Raw genomic sequence first — 19,552 nt, forward strand, 5'->3', positions numbered from 1 at the left:
TCATATTTAGCGGGACTTCCTAGCTTATTAATAGATCGAGTCTTATATACCTTCAGCCAAGAAGAAGATAACGGTTTTGTGAACAAATCGCTATACTCGAGCAGTTGTCTACCATAAATAAAAGTTAAATCTGCACTTTCCATGGCAATAATATTTGAATCTTTGGTCAAAAAATATCGATCGTGTTCTTTAGCGGACAGCATAAAACTATCAGAAAGAGCAATGTATGTAAATTTAGCTGTGTTTGATCGAACAGGATATTTAAGGGCAGGATAAGTTACGTTTGTTTCTGATACTTTTGCTTTGGCGACCCGTTTCTCAGCTATTCTATTTGCAATTTGTTCCAGTGCATGTTTTCCTGAACGAACCAACTTTTTTAATTGTGCTAGATGATTTTCAAACGGATAGGACGAGATTGTGTGTAACGGTCCAAATCTTTTGATCTCTTCTACAACATGGACTAGATTGTGTACGTTACTTGTTATCGAGTTAAAATAGACGTAATAGTTTTTAATATAATCTTCAAAAAGTTTTTGAGCAACTGGCAAAAATTGCTTGTAGTAGTCAGCTGAGCATATTATAGTAGCACAAAACAGATTAGCGAAATTATCAAAATGATCATCGTTCACTGAAGATCAGAATTACACCAAAAAGTGTTGAATACAACCATTTTCGCACAAGACCACGCTTCAACCATCGCGTCGTGTAAACAGCCCGGAACACATTGGCTGGATTCTGGCCAAAAACGCATCGAATGTGTAACTTTTGTTTTGGTGGTGGCCACCTGGTGGCAAAAATAGGAAGCTTTCGAATAGAGGGAATATTGTGATGCCTTGTAGTCATTCTTGTTTTCCTTAGTAAATTGAAATTAAACTACAATTTTTGAAGTTTTTATTAAAAATAAAAGTTATAAATTCACAACAACATAACTAAATCACACGCGCTCGAATTGCGGTTTTTCACAGTTAATCCGACCCCGTCACAGTTGGTGTTCTTCAGTAGATCCTTCCACTCGCAAATGTCCGCAATCTGTTGGATGTTGTGGTTCGCTGACAGACTCAACAATTTGAATGTAATAGGGCCAAATGTCCTCCGAAGGTTCTGGTCACAGCCGCTGCGTTTGCGGCCGTTATGCAAAGACATTCGCGGAACGACTCGAGTTGTGCATTTTTAGGTTCTGAAAAAAAAACATGTTTCGAAGATTCGATAAGGATTGTAATTAATATCAGACTTAATCAATCAATCAATCAATCAATACTCACTTAATTGCCAACGATGTCCAGCTGCTTCTCTTTGGCCGTCAGCTGCGACTTGACGGCTTGCTTCTCGTCGAACAGCGTCTCCTCAGCGTCCCGCTCGCTCATGAAGTCTTCGTTCAGCGTGTCGTAGTCCTGCAACTGTTAAATCAAGCGCCGATCGACGTCCACCTTTTCTTCGGTGAGCTTCTCGAGTTTGGATCGTTCTTCGCCCGGCAGTTCCAGCTTGTTCTGCACCTTGACCAGTTGGGTCTCGACTTCGTCCTATTCGGACACGACCTGTTCAAAGTCGTTCACCTTCTCCTCGAGTTGCTGCTGGAACGTCTTGATCCGGTCGAGTCCTTTCTTCCAGCGTACTCTTCTCCGACTGCAGTTGCTCCACGGACTTGACCAACTCGACGACCTTACCCTGGATCGCTCCCTTCTCCGACAGCGCACCCTCCTATTAGTCTCCTCCAGCTGTCGAACCTTCCGCCGACCGCCAGCTTCTCCTCGATCATCGCCCCAAGCTTCCTCTCCAATCCCTAACCCCTTCCTCCAACATTCTAACCACCTCATTCTTCCGAGCCAGCTCACCGAGCAACTTCCCGCACTGCGCTTTCTTCCCTCTGTCAACCCGCTTGCACTCCGCCTCCAGCCGGCACATTTCCTCGCGCAACGTGTCCCGATCTTCCTCCAGCACCGTCACCGACTCGGTCAGCTCCTCAAACTGCTCGGTCAGGCTGTCCCGCTTCGACTTGACCTCTTCGCTAACGCTATTCCTGCTCGCTATCGAGCGACTCCTGGAGCGAAAAGCTGCGCTGTCCGATTGCGGTCAGGGCTTCTGCGAGTTCTTGGATCTTCTGCTCGAGCTGCTCCTTGTCGGAGCAGAGTCGGGAGATGGATTGCACGTTGAGTTCTATCAGGGTTTCCTAGAGTTCCTGCTGGACACGATCGGCTTCCACCGCGATCAAGTTGCAGTCGGATCGCTTCGAGCTGCTGCTCGACTTCGACGTTGGCTTGAGAAGTCTAGGCGGTAAGCTGCTTCTGGGTTTCCAAAATGTTGGTCATGTCCTTCAGGACAACCTTCAGCTTGCTGCACTTGATCACCAGCTCGTCACGTTCGTTGGACAGATCGCGCAGCTGTTCAGCCTTCTCCGCAAGTTGCGACTCGAGCAGCGATAGCCCAGCTTCCTTCACGCTGATCTTCTTGATCGTACTGTCAAGCTGTTCCTTCAGGCTTATCTTCTTCACTCCCGCAGCTTCCAAATCCTCCCTCAGCTGACCTCAACGACCTTGCTCTCAAACTTCAACCGGTTCGCAGCGTCGCTCAGCTCCTCCTCGAACGCGATCTTCTCCGATCGCATAACTTCATTTAGCATACTCTCGCTCACCTCAAGTGACTCCGTCCGCCGCTTCGCAGCCTCCAACTCCCTCCGCAGCTCTTCAACGGTATCCTCAAGCGAACTCTTCTCCAACCTCAATTTATACTGCACCGCCGACAGCTTCTTCAGCAGGTCGGCGATCTGATCGAGTTTGTCGGTCAGGCCGACGTTCTTGGACTTGAAGCGTCGATCGAGCGAGATGATCTTGTCCTGGAGGACGTTCATACCTGCAAGGAGGGCCTCGTTACATTTGATGAACAGATGCTGCTGGACGTCGGCTTCCGCCAGCTGATCTTACTGGGAACGATCGCGTTGTTCTGATTGTTTTAAGGTTTGCTGCAGATTGCGGAGTTCCGCTTCGAGCGTGTCGATGTGGGAGGAAACAGGTCGTCCGGTGCTGGCTCACCAATCCGCTCCAAACGAGCTTCTATACCTCTTGCTTGTCGCCGGGGGCTGTGTCCTTTTTGGGGGATTGAAAAAGCTCGATCGAGTCCACCTTGATGGGGTTGGAGGCCTTCACTTCACTGGTCCAGGCTGTCGGCGAGCATTTATGCCAAGGTGCGGTCCAGTTCGGTGCTTGAGACCACCTCAGCGAGCGGTTCCAGTCGCGGATTTCCTTCACGGGTTTTGAACCGTATAAAATCGTGTAACGCTAGCTGGTGCACGAACATGTCGTTGCCGCCGATGTCGATGGTGAACTTTTCTGAGTCGATTCCGCGATAAGTTACGTCCGAGGCGGAGAGCATGCTGCTTGATGTTTTCCACGAACTCGCAGCTCTTGACCTCCGCGGATGACTTCCGCTGGCCACCCAAACCGGATCAGTTGGCTGTTGTACGATTTGGCCTTGGTTTGCGAGTTGAGCAGACATTAGCATAATCTCCTTGATGCCATCTTATACACGATAGTTGACGTCCCGGATGATAATGAAACATTGAAAAACGGCGAGTCGTGGTGGTCCCCAGTCCCCGGGACTCCCCACACTTGCCACAAAGTGCAGCCTCGGTGGGTGAGCGTCGAGCAGCTTCGTTGGGCATGGTGCAATTTGCCAATTGTTTTGTTTTGTTGGATACGGATTTGGAGGCAAACCTGGTCGTGGGAAGAAAAAGATAAGTGATTGAAGGCAGAGCGACTTAGAAATTTACCTCGGTCGTCGATGCCCAGCCCTGGACAGCAGTTTATTGTGATTATTTTGCTTGATGTGACCGAACGTCCGCGAGTCGGAAGGTGGTGCGCCGTTCTAATGCGTCATCATGCGACGGAGGACCGGTTTCTGAGTCAGGTTGTCGACCGTTAGGATAGATCCGGTTATTTCCGAATTATCCAGCATCTCGTCGTCGAAGCGCTGTAGCAACACCCGGAAGTCCCCGTTTCGTTCGGTACCGTCCTGCTTTTGGCGCTTCGTAGGTCGTTTCTGCCAGCGTCCGACTTGTAGCAATCCGTCAGAATCCGTTTTCCGTGGATTCATTTGGTTCTTTGTGCTACTCTCTGTGCATCCTAACCTAAAAAACAAACACCACTAACTTCAACAAAAACCTAACATTTTACTGTGCGTGATTCTCCCCGAGGGCACCACCTTGGCAAAGTGGTCAACCGTCCAGGGAAACCAAACCCTTACAAATGGAAAACCGAGGATAGGAATTTTGTCACTTCCCCAAGCACTAAAAATTGCGGTTGAGGAGAACAATGGCATTTTGCCCGTTTCCAGACCGGGATTTATCCCTAGCCGTGCATATGGCCAGCCAGGACAAGAAAATGCACTTTTTAATAAAAATGCACTTTTTAATAAAACTTAAACTGGCAGTTTTCTAAACATTGCCAAACACGGCCGTTTGCAGGCGGCAAACTTTGAAGAACGCGATGCAAAAACTTTCTAACACTTTGACAGGTCAAGATTTCCGATGCGCGCACCTGGTGGTAAATTTGAGAAATTGCCGCTACAAAAGTTTACACATTGGATGGCTTTTTGATCCAAAACCAGAGCGGTGTGTAGAATCGACACATCGATTTCAAAACAACGTGGTTTAACCATCCAACGTGTAACATCGACGCATTTTGGTCGTAATTTTAATCTTCAGTGTTGATATAGTGCTTTAGTAAGTTAATTCCAATGTAATGTAAAAAACTAGCACACTCTGTACCCTTCCAATGACCTACACAATCAATTCCTCGAACTTCTCTGTGTATTTCAGTGGGCAGTTTAATTGATGTCAACGTGGTCGAAATGTTTTCAATCTCCAGTTTTGACCATTTGCTTATCTCCATCCCGTTGTGTCCCTCTTTGTAAAATAGAAGTAAACGCTTTGTGATCCCTAGGTGTAGTAGGTGCAGCGAATCAGCTACTATCACATCTTCTATAATATCAATGGGAAGTCTCAGGAGAGGTGAAACTATTGGCACTCTTTTCATTTTTCCATTCTCGCGGATTTTGTACACTTGATGATGATCAGTATAGGGTATTTTAACCATTAGTGGACCCCCTAGTAGAGCCGAAGCACATTTTTCACAAATTTTCAATATTTTAAGCCCTTTTTTATAACCCTTTGTATAAAACAATGAAATCTGAAGTCTTTTGAACAATTTTGACTATTTGTTTCATCAGTTATTTGTTTTTGAGCAGCAAAATAGCCATTTGAAAAAAAAGTTTTTTTGCCTTGTTATGGACCCCCTTTTCCTATAGTAGACCCGGGTCCATAATCCGATTGTGGACCCGGGTCCACTATAGGCAAACTGTTATTTTTATACCAAATTTAACCGTTATTTGATGTTTTGATGCATGGTGTAGGTCTAATGATAGATATAATGAATAAAAGATGGATTTTGCTCACTTTTCATTATAAACAAATATGTTTTGTTAACAAATTTGGCTTTAAACAACAAAACACCTAACAGACATTTAAACACATTTATTTCCGAAAAAGATCAGAGAAAACGTTTCAAAAACCACTATAAACATAAAAATAACTAAAAAAAGTAATCTTGATGCAAATTTTTCCATATTAATTACATAAATGGTTGACCGAAACTATATAATAGATTTGTTTACAGTTGCTGATAAAACCACGCATATTTATTTAAAAAAATGTTTTGTTATTGATTTATTATTATAAAATATTATTTCAAACTGCAATTATGATGCTTCAGTTAAGTACAATTAACTATAGTTTTGATTAATTATAATTTTTTACGGCTTCAGCATTTTTGGTACTTTTAACATGAAAACAGCTCTATTTATACTCATAATTGAAAAAATATGCGTTTAGGTTGATAACAACAAGCATTTATTGTATGTTTTAAAGAAACTTTTGCTTGAATACACAGTTTTCTTCATTTTTGAAGGTTAAATTAACAGGGGTCCACTTTTGGAAAAGTTTGGATTTCGTTGTCCTATATTGGATCCCCTAATTTTTGTTCGAAAATGGCAGTTCTTCGCTTTATTTTAGTAAAAATCCTTAAACTTACATTATTTCGACTTGCTGAAGTTAAATAATCAGTCAAAAAATGATTGGATGGTTAATTCAATCATAAAATATAAATGCAGTTTTGTTGTGAAAATGCTAGTGGCCATGGCTGATTTCAGATGTCGAACTCAAAACACTTTTTTTGGCTGAAAGGACACGTCAATAACAGCCAACATTATTTTAAATGATGCTGAACATGCCAAATAAATTATTTCTAGACAACAACACGCTTGAAATTGTGATTTTTATTGAATTTTTCATCAAAAACCCTCCAGAGGGTCCACTATAGGAAAGGGGTCCACTAATGGATAACGTACCCTATTCACCGCAGCGGAATTCCTCATCCGTACGTTTCGGCGCCAGTGTTTGAGGAAAAATGTTGGTTCTCACGAGGGTTGAATGGACGCCAACTGTGCAGCATTTTAAACAGCCATGTTGCGAGTTGAAGTTTACGGTACCTGCAAGATTTTTTTTTGTATTAACAGCTCATAAGTTTATTAATGAATGAAATTACCTTTAATAAATGATCTAGCAGGTGAATCGCAGATGAATGCTCTAAGCTGAATTGAAAGCATAATCCCATTTATCTCCACACCAGACCTCAAAATTGGGGCCAGCTCATCGGCGAACGGTGAAAGATATTCTTCGACCTTTTTAGATTTGATTTTACCATAAAATACACCAATCACCATCGGTTTGATATCTGGCCTTTCGTGGATATTAAACAATATTGGCCAGATTTGGCGAGTTCCATTGTTGAACAGTGGTAATCCATCAATGTTTATGTTGATGCTTATTGTCGTTGGCTCGGATAAGTTGGTGAAGTTTTGACGGATGCAATTTTCTGCAAAATAGAATTATCTTAATTATTATGACTACTTGTACCAACTTAAGCGACTAGGTATCACAGTTTCATTAGTATCTCTATTCACCCAAATGTTCTAGTACGCCCAGTTACGTTACTTACCAAATCCTTGGTGTCAGTACTTTCCGCCTTCAATTTCTACAATTGTAGCTTTGGTTCTGGGAGTTTGTAACAAACGTCTCGGGCTTTCTGGCAGTGAGCTGTCTATTTGATGCAATCTTTGCAAAAGGGGTTGCAAGGCTTGATGCGGAATGTTGAATTCAAGACTCCAATTGCGCATAAACGTGGTCAAACTTTCCGGCTGCGCCTGTTCCTCCTCCATTTCCGATTGAACATCTTCGTAGAACTGTCCCTCTTGATCTTCGTCGGACGAATATTCCTCTGGGCTCCAATACTCCAAATCAAAATCAGACTCTTCATTCTGATCTAGAAATTCAGGTCCATAAACATCAGCCTGATCAGCCTCAAATTCAAAGCCTGGAACATCCACGTGTGCTGGTTCTGGCACAGGTTGTCCAGAACTAACGGAACCAGCAGTCTCCCTGGTTGTAAACTCCGCCTCTCTTGTCTGGTACTTCTGCGTCCACCGTGAAAACGTCCCACTTTTTAAGAATTTTTTAAATTTTTCGTCTGATGCCATGGCGGAAACTTTTGTTTTTGTCAACACTTTATTTGTTTTTGGCGCAAAATAAACTGAATGTCATGGTACATTAATGAGCTACTCTATATATACATTAAAAGCTTCTATTTAATGTTATGAAACATTATTGTTATCAATGCTTCGAAGCTTTAATTGGTTGTTCTATATGCAATTATACAGTAACAAATAATGTTTCAAAATACAAATGTTTCAAAGCACTTACAAAAGCTATATAAAGTGACAAAGCATCGAAAATGCTTATAAAGGGTGTATTTAGAGTTTTGATTTAGTGCTTGTGGTTACTTGGGTACAGTGCAGGCCTTCAAAGAGAATCTGAAACAATGCAAGTGAGACGCGGCCCAGTACGCGCTTCAATTTTTTGCCGACTTGTTCAATTGTCACGTCATCTCGACGAACTTCTTGCTCTACCCATTAGCCTAGGTTGGCCGGGGGTTGTACGAGAAGAAGGAATCGGCGCTGGAGAATTTGTTGGGTCGGATATAGGTGCGCACCAAGAAGCATCATAATTCGCCTCATTCGCAGGATGAATATCTGTGGGCACAGAGGTTCGTAAGCTGCGCCAGGACATTTGGGCCGAAAAGCACATCCCTATTTAAAACCTGGCGTTTGACCCCGTCCTGTGCGATGCTCTGCAGCACAACTTGCTGGTGATTCACCCGCCACCGCATCATCCGTAAGTCGTCAACCGGATGATCGAATACACCGATTGCCCGGCGGGACCGATCCTCCCCGGGGCTCACTCCATCGAGCGTTTCCTGGCGAAGGTGTGTCTGACGGTAATGATAACGTCGGTTTGGTGGATGTCGGCAACTTGTTGCTGAAGTACCATGGTAGTTTGTCATCACTTGACTTACTTGGCCCTGGATTTTACCCCCATTTCGAGCTGCAAAAGAAAGCCAATCCGGAGTTTACCAATTTTAATAGACAGAATCTATATCAACCAAAAAAGAAAACAAACTGAGGAGCACAAGAACAAAAAGGCTCGAAATTCATAAATAACTTGAAACATCTCATGTTTCTGATGTTTGTTACTTTATTTCAATTGTTTGAGCGAATCATTTTTGAATAGTTAATTATAATAATAATAAATTAAACACATAATTGCGAGAGCAAGTATCGAGCGTAGCAAGAGAAAAAAAATGAGAGAGCGCGCAAGCGAGAGTATTAATAATCTGCCTTGCGCGCTCTCTCGTTTCCCTTCTCTCGCTACGCTCGTTACCTGCTCTCGTTGCAGGCAAGCACAGGCAGAAACAGTCTGAAGTGGAACGTTTGAGCGGCTGGTTGTTGTTTACGTTTTGTGCGCAGGTATAATTTTCAAACAAATCATTTGATTTACCAGATATTTAATTTACATTTTTGTTGATGATCATTTCAGCGCCGTGGAGAACTTGAAAAAAACTTAACAGCTGGTGCTAGAGGATTCGATCGGCAATCAAAAGAGATCTTGGCGGCAGCCGACCGACAAAACAAAATCGAAATGCAAAAGTTGTTCCGCCGAGGATGCGACCAAGCGAACGCACGATTGGCATCAATCGAGAAAATCATCTGAATCATCAGATAAGTACCTAAATGATATTTGAATATTACATTCTACTAGATACTTTGTGATTTTTTTTCTCTTATTTTTCAGGTTTGGACGATTTTGACAGTATGACCAACTAATCAGAATCAACATTCAACTAGAGCCGGAAGCCGGAAAAGTTCAAATATTTTTGTTGTGAATCATCCGTCAAAAAGTGAACAAAACTGAAAAATATGTAGGTAAAAATGTAAGAAAAACTATAAAATACAATTTCAAAACTATTTCTCAAATAGTGGAACTGGGAGAAAATTATAGAATTAACCTTAAATAACCATGTGAAAACTATTTCTAAAATAGTAGCGCTCGGTAAAAATAGCAAGAAAAACTCTAAAAAACCTTAAAATATCATTTAAAAACCATTTCTGAAACAGTAAAAACCGGTGGAAAAAGGTCGCTTTTTCGCGAAAATTTACTTTATTTTTTTTCATTCGAGCTGTCACCGTCGACGTGTAAACATCGTCGTCAAATCCTAGCTCTCGCGAAAAGTTAATTTATTGGTGCTCCCGGTGTGTTCACCAGCACCCTGGGGAAACGAAAGCAGCCCAAGCCGCCGCCGCTGCCCGGCGAAGGCGATTCCGGCCGGGACAGTGCATCGCAGATCTTGCAGCGGGTGGACTACAAGAAGGCCCGCAAACAGCAGAAGGAAAAAGTGATGACGCCGCCATCTCCGAGACGCCACCGAAGAAATTCGACCGGCGGTATCTCATCGATTTCGGACCAGCTGAACGAACATCGGCCACTGACCCAACCCGGGGGGTCCTCCGGGGGATTCCCGACGGCGAATCAGTTCGAGATGCTGGACTTCGACATCTCCGGCGACGAGCAGGAGGATGTCAACAATGGCGGCGGTGGTGATATTTTGCCCGCTGGTGATGGTGGTGCTAGTGGTAATGCCACCGGTAAAGTTGTGAAAAATGTGCCTCCCGAGCCCGCCAAGGTGAGATGTCCGCCAATCTTCGTCCACGGTTCCAGTGTCCCAGCGCTTAACCGACTGATGTCAACAACCCAGCTGGGCGCCGACGATTACCACCTGCGGGTAAACAAAGGGTACATCCAGATCAGGGTGTCGACTAAATCCCACTTTACTTCTGTGGTGAGTATTTTGAAGCAGGCAAATGTCCAGTTCTACACCCACGGGACCAGTGACGAAACCCCGGTGAAAATCGTCCTTTCCGGATTACCAGTGTTTCCGGTAGAAGACGTCAGGCGGGAACTCGAAGATGTGTTTCTTCGTCCCACATGTGTACGCCAGTTGGGGAAATCGAAGCACGGCGATTACGCGCTGTACCTGCTGCAGTTTGAGAAGGGAACCGTGAAACTTCAGGAGCTGCAACAAATCAAGGCGCTGCTCAAGGTGATCGTCCGTTGGAGGCACTACTCCAAGAAGAAGTCGGACGTCGTCCAGTGTTTCCGGTGCCAGCAATACGGCCACGGGATGAGAAACTGCCATCTGGAGGCCAAGTGCGTGAAGTGTGGTGAGCGCCACCAGACGACCGCATGCGCACTCCCCGCGCGTGCCGACGTTGTGGTCAACGACGACCGTTCGCAAATCCGTTGTGCTAACTGCAACCAAAACCACACAGCGAACTACAAGGGTTGCCCCACCCGCCTCAAGTACCTGCAGGACTTGAAGGCCAAGAAGAAGACGAGTCCCGCCGGCAGAAGCAACCTTCCGAAGGTGTCTGCAGTTCCTGCGCCTGTTCCCAGGCCACCGGGTGGTGACTTGAGCCAGCTGCTCGGCAGCATCGCGAATCCTGGGCTCTCGTATTCGCAAGCCGTGCAGGGCCAGCCCGAGTCGTCAACCTTGTTCACCGTCGAGGAGTTCATGTGCCTAGCCAGTGAACTCTTCACTAGGCTTTCGAAGTGCCAATCGAAGGCCATGCAATTCCTCGCCCTCAGCGAGCTCATCATCAAATTTGTTTATAATGGCCAACCTTAGCTCGCTGAAGGTGATGAATTGGAACTGCCGTTCCATCCGCAACAAGGTTGTGGAATTTTTCCACTTCCTCGAAGCTCACGAAATCGATATCGCTGCAATCACGGAGACCTGGCTGCAGCTCAACAACTCGGTGTACCACGAAAACTACACCATTGTTCGCGCGGACCGTAACTCGCCGGATGCTGCTCGAGGGGGAGGAGTGGCACTTCTGGTGCGAAACGGCATCAACTTCTCCAAGCTGGAAACCTCGACCCGTGCAATCGAGTCTGTTGGGATCACAGTCAAGATGGACCCGGCACCAGTTAACATCTTTGCCGTCTACTACCCCGGTTCTCCTCGCAGGGCAACGCTCAGCCAGCTCCGACGCGATATCCGCCAGCTCAGCAGTATCGATGGGCCATTCTTCCTGGTGGGTGACCTGAACGCGCGACATAGGATGTGGAACTGTGCCAGGGCCAACAAAGCAGGGCAAATCCTGACCCAAGAGTACGAGTCCAAGGACATCTACATCCACGCTCCGGATACTCCCACCCGCTGCCCCGCTGGACGAGGGAGGCCTTCCACGTTGGACCTGGTCATCTCAAACAACCAGGTGCCGATGTCGAAGCCGATAACGCACGTTGAACTGTCGTCGGACCATCTGCCGGTCACCTTTACGATCGACGTTGATGTTCCAGTCGCCCCGGCTGGAAGACTCGTCCGATGCTTCGACAGAGCGAACTGGAGCACTTTTGCTCGCTCGATCGAGCGGGAGGTCGACCTCAACGCTAGCTAGATCAACACTCTAGATCGCTCGGAGAAAATCGACGACGCCATCGACAAGTTCACCGCCATCCTCAAAGCAGCTGAGGAAGCCGCTATCCCTTCGCGTAGGATCCTACCTCAGAAGAAGGACATCCCCGACGAGCTGAAGCTGCTAATCCGGCTGAGGAACGTGCGGCGTAGACAGTTCATCCGAAGACGGGACCCGCTCATCGGAGCGGTGGTGACCCACTTGAACAACGTCATCAGCACCAAAAGCGCCGAGCACCGCTACAAAAATTTCGGCTCCTTGCTAAGGACGCTGGACAACGGCAGCAACAAGTTCTGGAAGCTTACCCGCAACCTCCGGAACACGGTCAAGTACAGCCCCCCGCTGAACGTCAACGGAGACCTCGTAGCGAGCCCTTCAGCGAAAGCCGAAGCGCTCGCAAGTGCGTTCGCCGCTGCCCACAACAATGAGCAACCAGGTGATCCCGAAACATCGGCCGCTGTGGAGAACGCGCTTGGCCACATCCGAGCGACAACTCCTCCCGTGCCTCCGGCCGGCCTTGTCAAGCCGAAAGAGGTCAAGGCGATCATCCGCACGCTTAAAAACCGGAAGTCTCCTGGGCAAGACGGAATCCGGAATACGTGCCTCAAGCAGCTGCCAAGAAAAGGGTTGGTCGTCCTGACCAAAATCTTCAACGCTTGCCTGGCCTTGGGCTACTTTCCGGCTCGTTGGAAGCACGCAAACGTGATCGCCATCCCAAAGGCGAACAAGGACATAACCAATCCAGGTAACTACCGCCCGATCAGCCTTTTGAGCAGCCTGAGCAAACTCCTGCAACGGGTGATCCTCGCCCGGATAAACCGTCACCTGGAGATGGAGCAAACCATCCCACACGAGCAGTTCGGCTTCAAGCCGGGGCACTCAACGGTGCACCAACTCGCCCGTATCTCGGAGATGGTGAAGCGCGGCTTCCTGGCGGGGAAATCGACCGGCATGATCCTTCTCGACGTCGAAAAGGCCTACGACTCCGTGTGGCAGGACGCCGTGGTCTACAAGCTCTTCCGCTCGAACCTCCAGCCGTTCCTGGTCAAGATCGTCGAGTCGTTCCTGACGAATCGGTCGTTTACGGTGATGGTGAATGGCGAGCGTTCCTCCGTCCACAACATCCCCTTCGGCGTGCCCCAAGGATCAGTGCTGAGCCCGACTCTCTACAACATCCTCACCTCCGACGTGCCGATGATCGATGGAGTGTCGTACGCATTCTTTGCGGATGACACTGCATACTTGGCATCGGATAAGGACCCGAAGATCGTCGTCACCCACCTACAGGCGGCGCAGAACAACCTCGAGGAGTTTCAGCGGAAGTGGCGCATCAAGCTGAACGCTGGGAAAACCCAGTCCATCTTCTTCACCAGGAGGCGTGCTGCTCGGCACCTTCCCCGCAGATCGATCAGCGTCAATGGCCAGCCTGCGACGTGGGACGACGAGGTCAGGTACCTGGGTGTGGTGCACGACAAGAAGCTGAAGTACGACAAGCACGTGAACAACATCATCGAGAAGGTGGATCGTTCCACCAAGGCGCTCTACTCCCTGCTGAATCGGCGGTCGAAGCTGAGCATCAAGAACAAGTCGCTCGTGGTCAAGTGCATCATCCGTCCAATGCTGACCTACGCTGCTGCGGTCTGGGGCAACTGCGCTAAATCGCACCGTAAGCGACTCCAGGTGAAGCAGAACAAGCTGCTCAAGATGGTGCACAACCTGGACCCGTGGTACCCGACCGACGATCTACACAAGCTGGCCGGCGTCGACACCATCGACGCAAGCATCGAAAGGGCAACGAGAACCTTCAGGACTTCGTGTGGGATGTCAACGAATCCGCTCATCGAAGCACTCCTCCGTCAACAACTGTGATATTAGTTTTTAAGCCAAACATAGATCTAGGGTTTTTTCTCAAAATTTATTTTCCCTAAAAGAACACCCAGTTAGCAAAATCTAAACTTAGAAATATGTATCCTCCCTGCAAAGGCTAATGAATTGATCTCAGTTGAAAGGTTCTCCAAATCTCTGAATTGCAAATGTAACATCCTGGAGCAGAACTGTTAAATTCTAATAAACACCAATTGAATTGAATTACTTTATTTTTACCATTACACAAATGGTAATTTGACGAAACGTTGTTCGGGGATTTTTAAGGTTACCCGAATAAAATTATATGATGATTTGTATTGTCAAAACCATGAAGTTACAATAGATATTATAATATTTATGGTAAGTTTATGGTTGATTTTTTTTAACTTCATTGGAATGACGATAAAGTTATCGTAGATTTCATGGTTACAGCAAATTTCATGGTTTTGTTATTGGAAATGTTATAAATTGAAACAATAAAACTACTGTACATTTCATGAATACAGCAAATATTATGGTTTTGTTATTGGAAATCTCATAACGCATTTTTTTCCAATTTTTTGTTACGGTAAGTTTCATTGTAATGTTATAGTTGCATAGTGTGAACTAAAATATTAAAATATTAAAATATAAAAATATAAAAATATAAAAAAATAAAAAAATAAAAATATAAAAATATAAAAATATAAAAATATAAAAAGATAAAAAGATAAAAATATAAAAATATAAAAATATAAAAATATAAAAATATAAAAATATAAAAATATAAAATATAAAAATATAAAAATAAAAAAATAAAAAAATATAAAATATTAAAATATTAAAATATTAAAATATTAAAATATTAAAAAATTAAAATATTAAAATAAACATTTAAACATTCAAACATTTAAACATTTAAACATTTAAACATTTAAACATTTAAACATTTAAACATTTAAACATTTAAACATTTAAACATTTAAACATTTAAACATTTAAACATTTAAACATTTAAACATTTAAACATTTAAACATTTTAAACATTTAAACATTTAAACATTTAAACATTTAAACATTGAAACATTTAAACATTTAAACATTTAAACATTTAAACATTTAAACATTTAAACATTTAAACATTTAAACATTTAAACATTTAAACATTTAAACATTTAAACATTTAAACATGTAAACATTTAAACATTTAAACATTTAAACATTTAAACATTTAAACATTTAAACATTTAAACATTTAAACATTTAAACATTTAAACATTTAAACATTCAAACATTTAAACATATAAACATTTAAACATTTAAACATTTAAACATTTGAACGTATTAACATTTAAATATTTTATCATTTGAACATTAAATAGTTAACATTTTGAAATTTCAATATTTGATTTAAATAAAAAAAATAAAAAGGAATAAATAAATAAACGAAGGAACCCAACATAACACTGAACCTGTGCAGCCGACGCTATTGCAACGGACGCACCATTACACTGAATCTGTGCAACGCTCATGAAACAAACGCACCATGGTTGAGCTGTCAGTTTTTTTTCCACTCGCGCGTGTTTGATCGTGTCCGTGTCGGTGTTGGCGGTGTTGGCTGTATCCTCGTGATTTGGCAACTTTTGGCGTTAGTCAAGGTGTCCAACGAGCAGCCGAAGGCAATTGGACAGATTCGCTGAGGGCGGAATCGGGTCCGCTCCGCAAGGCGAAAAGTTTTCAGCATCTTTGTGTGAGTATTGGGAGGATTGTGAAATTTGGCGGAAGGGCGGAATCCTTTCCCGCAGCAGCAGCAAACGTTTACCTTGGCCTTCAGGGGCAGCTGACGTTGAAAAACCTGCAATGTTTTTCTATTTCCAGAGTGAAGCTGTTTGTTTGCGGAAAAATCTAACTTGAAGGAGGAATACGACTGGAACTCGTCTAGTTCGTGCGAGGACGGCCAACATGGAAAGCTGGCGCCGATCTCGGCCGGATGACGAACCAAGTACGACCGACTGGCGCAGTGGTTCCGGAACTGGCGGTGGGGCAACGAACTGTCGACGAGTCTGTCCGGGTCTAGCTTGCGGGACAAGTGGTCCAGGTCAACGAGTTGGCGCGAAGAGGAGAGTGTCATAGGCGATGGGCCTGGAGGGCGGCCACTGCATTCGTCGTCAGCGGGCGGTGGCTACAATCCTCGGATGTCGGCTCTGAGTGGCGGAGATCTCAACACGAGTGAAGGACCGGAAGGTGGCCTACGGCGTCACTGGGACGCCGATGATCAACTGCCGGAGTGGGCCACGGAGAACCCGTCGGATTACGGAGGTAGCTTCGACGCGAGTGGACCATTCCATGACTCGGACAACGGCATTGACGGGCGGCTGGAGGACGATGGCGGGATGGAGAATCACGTGGATCATCGCTATCACCATCAACGCAAGGAAGGTGTGTTCGGTGGCAGTTCACGAAGAAGCGCCCCATCGTCCAAGGAAGGTAGTGCCGCGAAGGAAGACTTGCCCAACCATGCTGCGTTGTCGGCGAAAGCCTCGGAAGAGGTGGACCCCGGCAGCAGAAAGAAGTCTGAACCGGTACGGAACGCTACGGCGGATGAAAAGCCTCCAAAATCCAGCGAATCGGAATCCCGGCGTCCGAGATGGCGTTCCCGGCGTCCCGCAACTGCTGCAACTAATCCCGGTCGCCGACAGGATCCCGTGGTTTCTTCAAAAACATCTTGAGCTGAAAAGTGGGACGAGTTGGCAAGGTTGCGAACCCGTTCCCGGTGTTGAATGACCAGATCCAATGAGTGACCGATCCGGAAGAGCGACGAGGAGTGCTTTTGTAAAAACGTGAGTATTGGGAGGGTGGTTATTTTTTTGCTTGGAAACTTTTACATCGCAGCAACACTCAATTTTCATTGTGGATCATTGCGATATAAATCTGATTAGATTTTTACTCGATGTTGTTTTTAGGCGTATTTCCACCGTGGATTATGGGGAGCTGCTCGTTAGCGCTCAAGGTCAACCTTCGAAAGCAGCAGCAGATCCGGCACCAGCTGTGCTGAAATTAGGAAATGAGGAAATAAGGAAAATAGGAAATCAGCAAATTAATAATTTTAGAATTTTAGAATTTTGGAATTTTAGAATTTTAGAATTTTAGAATTTTAGAATTTCAGAATTTTAGAATTTTAAAAATTTACAATTTTAGAATTTTAGAATTTTAGACTTTCTGAATTTTAGAATTTTAGAATATAGGAATTTAAGAATTTAGGAATTAGGGAATTTAGGAATTTTTGAATTCAGGAATTTAGGAATATAGAAATTTAGGAATTTCAGATTTTATGAATTTAGGAATTGAGGAATTTATGAAATTTTGGAATTTAGGATTTTGGAATTTAGGAATTTAGAAATTTGGGATTTTGGGAATTGAGTCATTTAGGAATTTGGGAAATTAGGAATTTAGGAATTTGGAAATTTAGAAGTTTTGAAGTTTTGAAGTTTTGAAGTTTAGAAGTTTTGAAGTTTAGAAGTTTTGAAGTTTAGAAGTTAAGAAGTTAAGAAGTTTAAAAGTTTAGAAGTTTAGAAGTTTAGAAATTCAGAAGTTTAGAAGTTTAGAAATTTAGAATTCGGGAATTGAAGAATTTTTGAATTCAGGAATTTATGAAATAAGGAATTTTAGAATTTAGGATTTCAGGAATTTAGGGATTTAGGAATTTAGAAATTTGGGAATTTAGGAATTTAGGAATTTGTGAATTTGGGAAGTGGGAGTGGGGTCTCGTGGCGCAGGGGTAGCGGCTTCGGCTGCCGATCCCGATGATGCTATGAGACGCGGGTTCGATTCCCGCCTTATCCACTGAGCTTCTATCGGATGGTGAAGTAAAACGTCGGTCCCGGTTTCTCCTGTCTCGTCAGAGGCGCTGGAGCAGAAATCCCACGTTAGAGGAAGGCCATGCCCCGGGGGGCGTAGTGCCAATAGTTTAGTTTTTTTTTTTAGAATTTGGGAATTTAGGAATTTGGGAATCTAGGAATTTAAGAAATTAGGAATTTAGAAATTTAGAAACTTAGAAATTCAGAAATTTAAAAATTTAGAAATTTAGAAATTTAGAAAATTAGGAATTTAGGAATTTAGAAATTTAGAAATTTAGAAATTTAGAAATTTAGAAATTTAGAAATTTAGAAATTTAGAAATTTAGAAGTTTTGAAGTTTTGAAGTTTTGAAGTTTTGAAGTTTTGAAGTTTTGAAGTTTTGAAGTTTTGAAGTTTTGAAGTTTTGAAGTTTTGAAGTTTTGAAGTTTTGAAGTTTTGAAGTTTTGAAGTTTTGAAGTTTTGAAGTTTTGAAGTTTTGAAGTTTAGAAGTTAAGATGTTAAGAAGTTTAAAAGTTTAAAAGTTTAGAAGTTTAGAAATTCAGAAGTTTAGAAGTTTAGAAATTTAGAAATTATGAAATTTTGAAATTTTGAAATTATGAAATTTTGAAATTTTGAAATTATGAAATTATGAAATTATGAAATTTAGAATTAAGAATTTGGGAATTAAGGAATTAAGAAGTTTTGAAATTTAAGAATTGAAGAATTAAAGAATTTCAAAATTTAAGAATTTCAAAATTTAAGAAAGCTAATTTGATAGAAATTTAACCGAATCCTTAACATGCCAAACATATGTAAATTTTCCCTATGTCTAATTTAGTGTTTTTCTCTTCTACAGGGGCTTATTTCACTAAGGATTGTGCTTCTCGATTACGCGAATGTCTATCCCAATTACGAAGCAGTTGATCCGGCACCGGCGACGGATATTCCGAATAATTTCAAACAGTGCGGATTGAAGCGGAATAACAAAAGAAAACGACATAGAAAGAAAGTGAAGTGAAGTGAAGTGAAATAAAAATTCAAAAAACGATAAAAATACACTAAAACTTACTGTTTTACCATTAATTTCAATGTATAAATATACAATTACAATTTAGTACAATTTAGTGGAGAGAAAAAAAATAAATAACATAAAAATACAATAAAACTTACTGTAGTTATTATTCATTTCATTGTCCGATTATAGTTTTTACAATATCATTTAGTAAGGAAAAATCCATGAAGAACTGTGAATTTACTGTGCAAACCATAGTAATGGTTACTGTATCGAGAAATTAAAAGTGCAACATGGAGTTAAACTTTTTGTCAAGCTACTGTGAAGTTTTCCATGACACTTGCGAAAGTTTCACTCCATATTACCGGCTCACATCTCTCTTTTTAATTTCTCGATTTATTATAGATGCATGATGTTTTCTATGGTTAGGGTCAATTTTTTGACGGAAAAGGCATCAATGAAAATACGGTAAAATGTATAGTTTTTGTTTTTTTTTTGTATGGAGAAAAGTCGAAATTTTTATGGTGACTGTGCCTAACAATACCCCTTTTTTATAGTAAATTCCCGAAATAGGATATATTCTATGGTGAAAAAACATAAAGGCTACTGTAGAATCATGGTAAAAATAACCATAGAATTTATCGTGTGATAACCATAAAATCTACTGTAGGTTTATAGTAAAACTTTATGCGGGTGTACCTTTCCTCTACAGTCTCTTATATTGAAGGTGTGTTTTTTCGATGAAGTGCTACCCTTCAACCTGAGCTCGCCGCCGAATTTGGGGAAAAGTTCACTCGCATTATATATTATTTCTTCTTCGTCGTCTTCGCCAGATATCTTGGTGTCGCTATCGGTTTCAATTTGATTTTCTTCCTCGTTGGCGCTGTCACTGGCCGTTTCGTCGTTCTTATTTGAAATGCTGATGAATTCAAATTCATGT

The 19,552-nt window shown here is 43.0% G+C and overlaps 2 protein-coding genes across 2 annotated transcripts; one reads left to right on the plus strand and one right to left on the minus strand.

The window, feature by feature from the left end:
- Positions 1-1,262: 1,262 nt before the first annotated feature.
- Positions 1,263-2,845, minus strand: LOC120427365 (golgin subfamily A member 6-like protein 7). Its single transcript, XM_039592222.1, has 4 exons — positions 2,522-2,845; positions 2,278-2,441; positions 1,807-2,038; positions 1,263-1,397 (listed from the first exon to the last, which is right to left on the minus strand). Exons 1-4 carry the CDS (start codon positions 2,843-2,845, stop codon positions 1,263-1,265), a joined length of 855 nt encoding a protein of 284 aa, XP_039448156.1.
- A 12,317-nt stretch (positions 2,846-15,162) lies between these two features.
- Positions 15,163-17,846, plus strand: LOC128092425 (GRB10-interacting GYF protein 2-like). The gene is made up of 2 exons (XM_052706191.1): positions 15,163-15,514; positions 15,643-17,846. The coding sequence occupies exon 2, from the start codon at positions 15,960-15,962 to the stop codon at positions 16,491-16,493; it is 534 nt and encodes a 177-aa protein (XP_052562151.1). The 5' UTR covers positions 15,163-15,514; positions 15,643-15,959; the 3' UTR covers positions 16,494-17,846.
- Positions 17,847-19,552: the final 1,706 nt, after the last annotated feature.

This window comes from Culex pipiens, chromosome 1 (genome assembly GCF_016801865.2).
Source record: "Culex pipiens pallens isolate TS chromosome 1, TS_CPP_V2, whole genome shotgun sequence".
NCBI classification, from domain to species: Eukaryota; Metazoa; Arthropoda; class Insecta; order Diptera; family Culicidae; genus Culex; species Culex pipiens.